This window comes from Neodiprion pinetum, chromosome 5 (assembly GCF_021155775.2).
Source record: "Neodiprion pinetum isolate iyNeoPine1 chromosome 5, iyNeoPine1.2, whole genome shotgun sequence".
NCBI lineage: Eukaryota > Metazoa > Arthropoda > Insecta > Hymenoptera > Diprionidae > Neodiprion > Neodiprion pinetum.
This window is the reverse complement of record NC_060236.1, coordinates 18,398,531-18,411,902: the sequence shown is the minus strand read 5'-3', so window position 1 is coordinate 18,411,902 and position 13,372 is coordinate 18,398,531. Positions and strand designations below refer to the sequence as shown.

At 34.6% G+C, this 13,372-nt stretch overlaps 1 protein-coding gene across 2 annotated transcripts; it reads left to right on the top strand.

The window, feature by feature from the left end:
- Positions 1–11,395: 11,395 nt before the first annotated feature.
- LOC124219341 (uncharacterized) lies at positions 11,396–12,999 on the top strand. 2 transcript variants are annotated; one of them, XM_046626739.2, is made up of 5 exons: positions 11,396–11,502; positions 11,600–11,681; positions 11,898–12,140; positions 12,208–12,383; positions 12,587–12,916. In XM_046626739.2, exons 2-5 carry the CDS (start codon positions 11,620–11,622, stop codon positions 12,682–12,684), a joined length of 579 nt encoding a protein of 192 aa, XP_046482695.1. In that variant the 5' UTR covers positions 11,396–11,502; positions 11,600–11,619; the 3' UTR covers positions 12,685–12,916. The 2 variants fall into 2 exon arrangements, with proteins under 2 accessions (XP_046482695.1, XP_046482697.1); XM_046626741.2 differs by lacking the exons at positions 11,396–11,502; positions 12,587–12,916 and adding an exon at positions 12,926–12,999 and having other exon boundaries at positions 11,553–11,681.
- Positions 13,000–13,372: the final 373 nt, after the last annotated feature.

Below are 13,372 nucleotides of genomic sequence, written 5' to 3'. Positions count from 1 at the left end.
CAAGGAAGGTGGAACGTCGACATGATGGTAGATTTTTGCTGGACCCTAAAGAGAGAAATAATGAGAGAAAATATAAAACGAAAGAGAAACCCACTGCATAGATCATTCGAAGAAAACAGAGTTCGATACAAGCGAAGAACGGTGTATAATTAATGAAGGTCGTTTTTTTCACATTTTAATTACAATCTATAAATGTTATAGTATAATTTGGAAGCAATCATGTTTAATTTATTGCTGTCGGTAAGAATAATACTATTTCTTCATATTTCCTGCTATTTCATGCCTATTTTTTACGATTTTTTTGGTATTTTTAGCGTTTTTTCGCAATTTACTCAAATTCGGAAACTGTGCGGATCCAACGAACTTCGGATTCGGATTCAGCGCATCAAAATACGTAAGAATCACAATTGATCCGGTTAAAGAAAATTTTTTTCATTTTCATCACTGCAATTTTTGACGACTTTTAACCATTTTTTGCGGTTTTTCACAATTTATTCAAAATTTTGAGGGTGTACGGGCCAAACGAACCTGAGATTAGGATTCAGCGCATCAAAATATATAACCCAGGATGGGTCTGGTCAAATGTACAGACCACATTTATTTTTTACGTGCAGGTGTAATTAATAATAATCGTTGATATCTTGAATTAAAATGAGACTGATATTCATTCGGACAAATTTGAGAAGAGAAAAAACGATAGGATGAAATTTGAAAAAAAAAAACGTTTTTGTATTCTTCGATAAATATGTAGATGTCCAAAACGTAATACACGTAAATACATAATATTATACTTAATGATCGACTTTTACTTTAGCCTCGAGGTTATTCAAAAAATCGTTTCATGCGTCAGTGTTTTACACAGGCAATTGTAATACACGACTTTCAAAAATAAAACCCAATTGGTAATTTAATAAAATATTATATCAGTAAACCGTTATCGCAAAGATCAATTCACAGAGGCTGGCAATTAGTTGAGAATCCATTAGCTAACAAAACGGGTGATTTATCATGTGAGGACTGCAATCAGATGAACATGATTCTTTAGCTTGGAGAAAAATCGTACAAAATATTATGAATGTTGGTCCGATAATTCTTTGTGTTAACTGAAAAATTCGTTGTTTAAATTCCATGCAATGTTTCATTTTATTTTGATTTTCGTTTCTTCTTTGTTTTCTTTTTTTCGAATTTTGCAGCCTGAGTATATTTTTTTTTCTTCCGTTTTCTTTTTTTACGCGGAGTTAACTTTTGAGCCGATTCATCGACGATAAGTAATTGTGTTTTTCATTAACATAGCTGAAAGACTATTACCTGTAAATCGAAGGTTACTTAAGAATTAAACGTAGCATTCGTAACTATTGTAGAAATATGTTTGGTTCACGAATCGTGTCAATTTCGACACATTTTTACTTACTCAAGTACTGCGAAATTCAAATTTCTGCTTATTTTCGTCATATGCTTGATTAAAAAAAAATCGGCGTTTTGTTTATATTGGTCTTCTTGAATTCTATTTGATCTTATTTTGAAATTGTGTTTTCTTCTCGAATTGAATTTTTTTTCTTCGGTCGTATAAATTGAAAATCCTGTACCTATCTCGCATATTTGAGTATGAAGCGGCATTGAATAAACTGGCCAAAAGTTGCCTCTAACTTGAAAATAAAAATTAGGGCAGGCCGTGAGAAATATTTTTCGAAATTTTTCAAAAATTATTCTCCTAAAACACTTTCTCTAGGAGTTTTTCTCTACCTAAATTCTTTCGATTTGAACTTGTATCATTTGCAATCTTTTTTACTGCGATTTGCGAAACTTGACTGACCGTTTCGAATAACTTTACTAACCATGCTTTCTGTTAATTTTGTACTGTTTACAGATTATTCACCAATTTTCACCCATTTTTGACAATTTTTTACAAAAACAACATATTTTCGAGTCTAAACCGCGATTCGTTGCAACACTATTCAATATTTCACAAACTCTGATTATTGTCAAATTTCTTACCATCTCAAAGCATTTTTGATAATAATTACTATCAAACCGTTTTCCAATTTTGCCCGCCAATGCGCATTGACCGCAATAAATTCAAATATCTTTTCATATTTTGAATAGTATAATTTTTAAGTTACTGAAAAATCTATAAAATCATGTAAGTGTATAAAAATTCAAATCAGTCATTGAATAAAAAAAAGGGTAATTACAAGCAAACGCGTTGAAAATTAAAATCCGTTGGGAGTTTTGTGCAACACCTATGTTATAGATCCTGCGGGGCAACAAGATTGGCTTCACCGAAATCTTTTTACGCGTTTGTGTGGGTTTCGAAAGCGCACGTGCAGCGATGTGTGACAAAGGGAAAATACAGGCACGAGCGGGGTCATCCTCGGCACAACGTGAGGTCAGTGCTCGAACTTCCCAGCCGCAAGGAACCGCCCGTCGCCCTTAAAAGACCCTCAAAAATCGCACATAATGCGAACCCCCGAAATCCAAAAACTGATGGCTGAACTGCAGAAGCGTCCGTTACGCGCTGGCGCACCTTGCGCACCACACTGAGAAAAATTTCATTTGTTACGGTAACTAGAAAGATTCGGTAAAATAGGTATCGTTAAAAAAACTGTTTGAATAGTTTTGGAATTACGAAAAACGAGGTACGCCTAGTCATTTTGCTCTGTTGTCGATCCTTTTTTGGTTATTGCAACCCAAGATCAGTTTCGTCGGTGTACTATACTTTTTTAGTTACATAAGGCTTTAACGTCAATTTATTCTTGCAGAAGCATTAAATTTTCGCAAAAGTTGCAAGAAAGTATAGCAACGGTGATCGTAATGAGAAGGAATAGTAACGGATACTAGACTTTCTGGCAACAGCTTGAAAACTAATTTTCATTTTCTACCCAGAACTATATTTTTCGGTTGTGGTAAAAAATAAAAATAATCAAGGACTGAGCGGTTAGCGGAACTGGAAATTTCTCTCAGTGCATACTTTGTGAGGGAACAAATGAAATATTTTTTCTCAACTATTTATATCGTATACCGAATATACACAGCTCTCAACTATTCAACTATTTATATTTTATACAGACTATACACAGCCCTCAACTATCCGACTATTATTTCTCAACTATTTATATCGTATACCGAATATACACAGCTCTCAACTATTCAACTATTTATATTTTATACAGGCTATACACAGCCCTCAACTATCCGACTATTATTTCTCAACTATTTATATCCTATACCGAATATACACAGCCCTCAACTATTCAACTATTTATATTTTATACAGACTATACACAGCCCTCAACTATCCGACTATTATTTCTCAACTATTTATATCGTATACCGAATATACACAGCTCTCAACTATTCAACTATTTATATTTTATACAGGCTATACACAGCCCTCAACTATCCGACTATTATTTCTCAACTATTTATATCCTATACCGAATATACACAGCCCTCAACTATTCAACTATTTATATTTTATACAGACTATACACAGCCCTCAACTATCAAACTATTATTTCTCAACTACTTATATTGCATACAGACTACAGCCTCAAGACACAGCCCTCAAGTATTCAACTATGGTTCATCAACTATCTGTATATCCATTAAACTATTTCCATTTATTATCGCAACGAAAAATTTCTCTCCCCGTGATAATAAGATGCTTTGCAGATATGCCGTTTACCTTGTTTCTCCTCCTCTTTTTTACGGCGTGTCGGGTATCCCCGCACTCGGTATCCTTCGAGTACCGTGCTGGGGGGGAAGGACAATGGCGGTAAAACGCGTGCGCGCGCCACCCTCTGCAAAATGCTGCCGTGGGCTGCTGACCACCGATCAGGACCTCGCTACTCCCGAAATGATGTTCCCTGTCCTGCAAAGGCTCCCCTAGTCTGACCATGAAAAACGCCCGATGATTACCCCTCGCAGCGAGAGACGCAAGCTGCTTTTTTCCGTTTCTTTACTCTCCTCTCTTTTTATTCTATTCGTCCTTCTTTATTCCTATTCCACCTTTTTATTCTACGCACACATCCGTATCTATACATCATCCATGTATACCATAGGGCACCCCAAGTACCGCGAAATATATCTCGATCGCATCGTCTATCGTTGTTATTCACCATCGAACTCCAGGCCACCGTCGTTTCTATGCGATATATAGCTGTATATGTATACATATACGGATCGTACCGATACACATTCGGTCGCATATAATGCCTACCCATATTATAGGTATATATATATATATATATATATATATATAAGTATACAGTATACACATATAGATTTAGAAGCAAGTGGCGCGAAGATCTCAACGCAATACCACGTGTCGAATTTTAGAGTCTGTTACAAGTTTTTTTTTTTCAAATTTTATACATATTTGAAAAAGCGTATGATATCCGCGTGTATGACGTGTGTATATTTTTGTTTGTTTTGTTCTGATTTGTTCAATATTTTTTTTTTTTTTTTTTGCGGCGCATCGAACTTTACCGGTAGAAAATAAAAATTAGCTTTTCAGAATTGACTGAATTTTTGAACTTTTTTTTTTTTGACTCTATCAAATATCAGGATTAAGTATAGCTTGGCAAAAAAAAAAAATTATTTAGACTCACAATAAAAGGATTATCGTTCTATCAAAACAATAATCATTTGTACAATGTATAGAGCGTAAAAACATTCGTTCGAATCAGCAAAGTATTTAGTTCGTCATGTTTAGTAAAGTTTGCGACAATTGCATGTATTACTAGGTGTGTGTGTATTTTCTGATTACTTCAAATTTCGATTCATTAATAAGGACAGCACGGTTGACTAACTTTTCTGTCAAGAATTTCTAGACTTTATCCAGCTTTCGATGAAAATTAGGACGAATTAGCAGTACATGTGGTAATATTTGATCGATCCGTTCATAAGTCATTGGGTGAAATTTACGATTGGGTAAAAAATACAATATGTACGAAAATATGGCTGATTACAAGTGAAGAAAATTGTTCGTTTGTCTGCGTATCTTAATGGCACCTATTTCTTTAGAAAATGAGACACTGATTTTTTTTTTTTTTTTCATACACTCTTCACAATCAAGTACATTTTACTTTCGATTGAAAATTTATGTACTTTCCTATGACCCTCGATGAGAGAAGTTGTGAAACATTTATTAGAAAGCCGATTTTACAAGAATTCGAGGATAATTTTTTATGAAACTCTTACTAAACGCTTAAGCAAGAAATAATTAACTAACCCTGCACCGAGATATTTCGACAACATACAAGAAAATGGAATAAGAAAAACTGAAATTAACAGTGCCAGTCAGTAAATATTCAACCACAACAACTTGTGAATAATTAAAATCACATCGATTTTCATATTAAACGATTATATTTCTCATAGACACTCGTCATCGTTTAAAAAAAATATGTATCCTCATTCATCCTGTAATATCAATTTCTCAACGGTTAAGACCGCTTTGTCATCTATTAAAAAAAAAAACTGTACTCAAAATTCTGCCGAAAAAGAAAGAAAACAAAAAATGCGTTTAGACAACCTGTTACAAACTCGTTCTTCAAGTATTATGACATCAACGAGGGCAGCTCACACGGAACGATAGCTTCACCTGTTATACCTATACGATCATAACGAGTGAAAGTCGAGGGGTAGTTTTTGCTACGACGTAAAAAAATTCCCCCTTGCCCTACCCACTTAAGGGGCGTTCCACGGTTCAACGTTTAAAAAAAAGCCCCCTTCAACTTACAGGTTACGTAAGCTCATTATATCGTGTAGTGTACCAGACAGGCTAACAGAACCTACGTATCTATGATGTGGCAGGTATTTTAGGGTGATCCTGTCTTTTTTTTCACCACCCATTCGGCTTTCATCCCTTAGTTCGACTGTTTATTCTTTTCCTGATCCTTCGTTGGGATGAAATATTTTTTATTAGTGATTTTTTTTACTTTTTCTTTTAATTGATCTTTGAACGGATTCGAAAATTTGGTGAAGAAACGAGATAATTGTGTAATATTACATGTATATAAAATTACTCAAATTTTCACACAATTTTACGTTCACTTGTTCTGTTCGTTGTGTTTTGTACATTCGTGAAATTCAAATTCGGTCCGGTTTTCGGCCAGAATTCTCATTCCTCACGATTTTGTGAACAGTTTTCCGTAGTTTTCAATCCCAAATAATTCTTGGCTCCCCGCAAACCGTGATTGAAGGAATTTCGTTACGATCTACTCGATTCGCTTGAAAATTGTACTAAACATAGTTCAAGTTGTGAAAAAAGTGTGGTATAATTTTCGGCTGGACGCATTTTTTAGTCCGCCGGCAATAAATTCGTGAAAAAAATAATTCTGGGATAAAAATGTTTTTCGATACCAAGGCTTTATTGAAATCAATTGATTATAATTAGCATAGTAAAAAAACTAACCTATGTGTTTGAAAAATGTTTTTTCATCAGATTACTGGTAGGGATTTACTTTTTTTCATATAATCAATTCAACATTGCCCGTCGAGGATCGCGATCAATACCGGTGGATGTTGTAGGATCAAATATTAACCAATGCCAACGTGGTAAAAGAAGAATGTTTCAGGGAATTCTTAGAAAATATTCTACTGAACAAAAGGAGCCATTGTCGAGTGAAATCACGAAGCAATAGAAAGGAGGAGTGAAATCAATCGAATCTACCATATTTTTAACAATTTTGAAGCCATCTGATTCAAAGTTCTCGTCATCTAAGCTTCTGTTTATAATTTCGTTACTTCCTATTTTTCTATTTCCACAGAAATTTCGACAGTTTACGAAAATGAAAATTAAACAAGTGCACAACGTACGATTGTCTCGTGATGAAATTAATAAAAATTACCGATTTTTGACAAGCCAACCTCCTTAAGTTGAAAATTTATTGAACACGTACGTGCAAAAATTGGGAATAACTGAAGCGTCCTATCATAAACATCATGGCACGGATGGTCACGCACAGCCTACGTAAACAGAATTCAAAAATTTGTGGAATTTTTGAACCGACATAGAAATAACAAGCTGCATTTTAAAGGGTGGCTCGTAATTTACCACAGCTGGCTGTCAAGACAATTTGCAGTGCCAAGTAATCCGGGGAAAGAACAGCTAGTCGAGAACAATGTACCTGTCATCCTCGGGGGATTATTTAACCATAAAACCCGGTTAATCCCACGTCACAAAGGACTAGTATTTCTAGCACCATCGTTCAAACATTACAATAACACAGTGTCAATTTATTATTTTATCCAGAGAATTATTTGTGCAATCTTTACCCGCTGCGATTTTCACCGGTCGTTGAACTAAATTTCGGTGAAATTTGAACGGAGCTTTATTTTCTTCTCCGATTTTCTACACCTTTTCTTTAATTCCTGATCTATTTATACATTTATTTTTAATGTGGACAGTTCAGGTGAAGATATAAATTTTCTTTACCTGTTTCTTCCCGTCTACGAGTCTCTTGATGACGTACAAATAAATTTTTAACAAGTAAGACGTACTATCCAAGGAATTACGTGAAGAAAATTGGAATTTTCTCTTTACAAATGGTTTTTCACTTCGTAACGAACTCCCTTAAAATTATTGTTCAATGAAAATTTATACTTTTGCAAGATAATTGAAATGAAAGGTAAACGGTTTTTGAAGAATTTATAAAAACTTGCAAAAAACGTGCGAAAGAAAAATGAATGGTAAAAATATGAGTTTCTCTTGCGAGAAAAAAAATTTAACCCGTACCTACGTCAAACCCCGTAACTTCGGTTACGGTGGATATATCATGTACCGTTACAGAGCTGAAAAAAAAGAGAGAGAGAGGGTAGAGAGAATAAGGGGAAAAAATTAGGTACGCATAACAGGATAAAAGTAACGGGTTTTCAATTCGTAAAATGTTAAGCTGGTTTAAAACTGTCTTGAAATTGTGAAAAGTTCAACCCGTGTTTACAACGAAGAGTTGAAGATAAAGTACCGTACAACCTGCATTGTAAATTTACACCCGAAATCCTTCTCACCTCAACCAGTGCAGCTGTTACATTGGTAAATCGGCACAAGCTGGAATAATATATTTTAGCTAGTGACAAGACTGTCAGTTTTATGGCGTTAGGGACTGGCCGCAGGTAACCCGCCCTGTTTGCAGGTCGGACGATGCTAACCCCCTTTTCATTTGCATATTTTAGGTACAGACTAATTTTGTGCAATTTACAATACGGTGCGAAAAATAAGGCGGTAACGTTTCGGCCAGTTTTCTCTTCCTCGACCAGTTTAAAACCATTTTTCACATTCAAAGTCAATCCGGTGCGAATTTTCTTGGCGGGTAATTTTCGGAAACTCTAAAGAGTCGGGTCGAATTTTGGTAATCAGTGGTTATCGCATTTCTCTTAGAATTTATTTATTATTACTCCTCGCAATTTATTTAGCATGATAATATTTCACGGGTGTTTTGAAGAATTTTTGATTAATAGGACGTTAGTTCCAAAATCTGAAATACGAGCTGCTAAAAATTTTTGGTAATCATAGTTTCTATTAAAGCATTCGAAATTCAGAGTTTTTACTCCATTTTTGTGTTTTTCAGTTCTTACCAGATAGCATCTGCACAACTTCTTTAGACACTAATTTTATTTTTTCTTTTACACGCTTTTGGGTTCACGTTGGAATTTTTATAAGCTATTAATTGATCCGGCATCACAAAACAATTTGCTGTAAGAAATGTATTTGACTTCTTGAATATTCTTCGGAAAATTTACGGGGATCTAATTGGCGAGCAAAGTGAGCCCAAAAACGTTAGAATCGGATCGAAAACACTAGAATTTAATAATTTTCAACGTTTTAACTACACAAGGTTTTTCAAATTGTTAACGTCCTTCTTGCGTTAGCTTGTGTTAAATTCAAATCGATTAACATTCATATTTATTACAAGTGGGAATACTGTTTCATATATGTTCTTCATTGTTGACACAAATAAAATTGAAAAAGATTTCTCAGGCGGTTAGTCTCATCAGGTCTCTTAGTCTCATTAATTCCTAACGCTCATAAAACCAATTTGTTTTTTTTTTACAATATACGCAAAAATACGAACATACGGTATCCTTTTCGCAGTTCGTCTCAGTCGTTGTGAAACGAGCAGCTTTTCGAACTATTTTTTTTCCCCGTGGTTTGGAAATTTCCGACGTTTTTCAACCAGCTGAACATATCGACCCGGGTTCGTGTTTTCTTTCCTCCGCAGAAAACGGGGAAACCGAAACTGTGGGTGGAGTGCGAGTGAATCGAGGGCCAATCAAACCGATCGTGGTGAGTCGGCTGGCGGAGCTGTGGGGTCGGAAAAACTGCACATTGCACTCCATAATGGGCGAGGGGATTTCCCCCTACTTCGAAAGACGAGGGGGAGAACGTAAAAAATATACATATTTATATGCTTCCATGTTTGCGACCGTTGTAGCCAAACAATAATCAATGACAACCGGCATCTTATTTGCACTGACGACGATGAGCTGGACAAGTTTTTTTTTTTATTCTCTTTTCATGAGGCAGGTTATAGTGAAAAATCAGTACTTTTTCACGGCTTTGTCAAGAGATAGTCTTATACGTTGAATGTTTGTTAAATTTTCATGTTCGTAAGCTACGAAAATCTCTTGAAAAGTAAAAAAATTGAAAATACTCGAATTTCAAACGAAAGCTTATACGTTGATGCTCCATTACAAATTGGTTGAAGGTGCTTGAAAATCTAGTGGATTTGTTCCATTTCAGTCAACGATGGCTCGTTGCATTCAAAACACTATTATTTACAAGGTCGGTAAAACGGATTTTCTTTTTTTCCAGTGATCAATTTACTCTTGCCATTTGTTAATCGTGATTAATAGCGATACAATGCTGTTGAATTGTACATGTATCGAAGGATGCAATACATTGAAAACATAAAGTGTTCCCATGATTCATCGAAAATAGTTTTGTGAATAAAATGAGCCGTCGCAGAGTAAACTTGAACCAATTTACCAGATTTTTAAAAATTTTGAAGCGATTTCAAACGGAGATTCTGTATCAGCTAGCCTTTGTTTATAATTCTAGTATTTTCAGTGTTTGTATTCTTATAGAGATTTTCGAAGCTTTTAAGTATTATAATTCAATAAATATTCCACGTCCAACTATCTCGTTACAAACTTGATAAAAAGTTCACATAATTTTGATCGTCAAAGAATAATCTCTGAATATAAAAGCATGTTGTGCGAAATGTTGTGGAAACTATATTTTTTAATCTCGTAATTTGTTCAATGGTTTATCGAATGGTTTGAACGATACTGCGAAGGTGTTTTCAAAGTCTCACGAATTCTAGAAAAGCTTATCTACGAGTGAATCAAATTCGGATCATCCTTTTGAATCACAATGTTGAGCAAATTAGCTATTTTGCTAGTATTTTGAAAGCTAGTATACCGAATAACCATGATAAACATAGGAAGAACGAGAATTTTGAACAGACCGACATTTTTAGAACTTTTTTTAAGAAATCTGTTTCTTATTTGACTCGAAAGTTCAAAATGTATTTATTTTCAAGGTAACTAGTTAACAGTTCTTTCGCGAAATTTAAAAAATTCAATTCGATCGAAGAAGCATCATTTAAAATAACCTTAAAATTAGTTTTAAATATTCATTATGTTAACGCCATCTTACAGAATACGCTCGAACTGTGAAGGATCATTATTGATGCTGGTTGCAGCCGAAACACAATAAGGGGCAGCGATGTAAAAGAATATCATCAAGTCTTCGATTTTTGAAATACTTATTCGAAAGGTATTGATTTGGAAAAAAGTAAACAATTTTCTTAACTTTCACAAAATCGTTACCAAACATTTTTGTCTCACTGGGTGTGAGAGATAATTAGAAAATCTCGTTGGGGTTCAGACATAGCATTATAAATTGTTAAGATCCGTTGTATGTTGAAATATTCGACCCAAGTTCCAAACCTTTTCAAATGAATTGTAATCTCGGAAAGATTTAAAAATTGTTGGTAACCTGATGAACATAAATTTTAGAACGATTAAAAATATTCGAAACACTTCTGAACTATATATAATATTTTTAAAATTCGCATGGTGTATTTCTAATTGACTTTGGATTGCCGTGAAAGTTTATGATAGCACTGTCGTGAAATAAAATGAATTGCTCGGGATAATTTCAAAATTATACAGCTCCTTTGTTAGGTCATAAAACCTTTTCATCGACCGGCTTGAAGGTCAAAAATGACTCACGTGTAAATAAGTAAGAAATTACAGTGTCGAGACACGCTGTGAATCCATTTCATTTACGACTGAATCCTGAACCAGACGGACTAGCGTCGGTATTGATTTTACGGAAGCGACTTACTTACTAACTGTTATTGTTGTCAAGTTGGTTGGACATCTTGTCCGACCGCTAATATATTCATACGTCATCACGGTGTCTATCGCCCCCACTGATATATATATACACTGGATTGGATTTAAGCGTGGTGCCGTCACGCCAATTGAACGGTAGCCATTTTGTACAGATTCTTGTCACTTCAGATATATACAAATATATACGTGATATATGTATGTGTATATAATCGATTGTGTTGGAAAATTACAGTAACAATTATTGAGGTAACAATGAGTACCTGCGTTTTTTGCAAAACAAAGCAATCAAAATATTGTGGGCGATCATTTCACAAGTGAGTATACAACGCTGAAGCGTTCTGCAAATGATAACTTGCAGAGGTTATGTCAGCATACGAAGTATTTACTAATTATATTTAACGAGTATTATAACGTACGAATCGTGTCAGTAAAAATTCACAATATTTGAATTATGAACCGATCTTATTATAATTGAAATTGAAAACTCGGGTATTATTGACTCAGGGATTAAATTATAATTCGATATGTAGATTTCCCGTGAAAGATGTGTTGCACCTTCAGCAGTGGTTAAAAGAAATGAGGAGGAAGGACTGGAAGCCAAACCGAAATAGCACATTGTGTTCGGCTCATTTTACAAATGACTGCTTTGATAGGACAGGATTCCTAATTACATTGAAAAAGAACAGTGTACCAACTATATTTGACAACCCAAAATCAGAGTGTTCATCTTGTCACCGATTAAGGGAATATGGACGTGGCTATTCATTCTTCAAGTAAGTACCGTTACTCAATGCAACATAACGTGTGAATTAATAAATTTAAACTTTGCTTGTTATGTAGGTTCCCATTGGATGAACCTGATATTATGAAGCAGTGGATCGCAAATATAAACATTGGTCCGTGGTCTCCATCAAGTGATAGCTTTCTGTGTTCCGACCACTTTGAACTCTCTTGCTTTCAGAAGAAAAGTAAAAATTATATAACTTTACGAAAAGGCAGTATCCCAACGTTATTTGGTAAGATCTGAAACTATTAATCCCTTTTAGGTCAGAGAAAACTCAGTGTGCATAAAGACACGTTGATGTGATGCACAATTGCGTCAATGTCGTCGAAGCGGTTAATTACCTACAGATTATAAAGTGCTCTGTTACAGAAAAATCGTGTGTGACACATTTCTGTGTATTTCCATTGTCGTTATTTATTAGTAACTTATCTGTAGGTGAAAACTTGCAGCAGACCGAATTTCAGGATGAATCCGATCGGCCCACCACAGTGAATGTAACCAAATTACATGAGCACCTACACATTTGTACCTGATTTGCATGCTCAGATATGTACATCTTTTTTATTTTCTTTTCATTGTGCTTGTAACTTTTTCTTCATGTGAATGGATTGTGGATTGATACTACTAATTATATTGTTGTGGTTTATCGCACGCAACTCTATAAAAATTCCTTAACGTTTGCAAGGAATGTTTTATTCTCCATATTTTTGAATAAAGTTTTTACTCACCCAATTCGATATAGTTTAATTCAAAACTTTTTTTACATGTCTTAAGCTCCACTTTGATGATCAATGGATGGTAAATGGATTCCCTAACGGTTGAATTAGTGTTATACAAATTTTCGAATAATCCGTATGAAATTCAGCCCACCATAGGATAAAGGATAATGGACGGAAACTTCTTAGAATTGAGGACTTCTTTTGAACATAAAGAAAAATCACGCTTAAATACAAGTTTTTCGTCATATTATTTAATGATCTTTTACATCATATAATTGTAAATAATAATATACCTTCGAAAAAATGATTTGTTCTTCATTTAATGTATCAAACATTATTTTACTCGTCAAAAACTTTTTTGTGTGACGAATATATCGTTAGATTTAAATAGCATATTTTACGCAGTTCAAATCTAGCGCGCATTCTGTGACAACTTTCTGTACAAGATGGCGGAAATTCAAGTGTTCAATTGGACACACGAGCTTACACGTAGAGTATACGG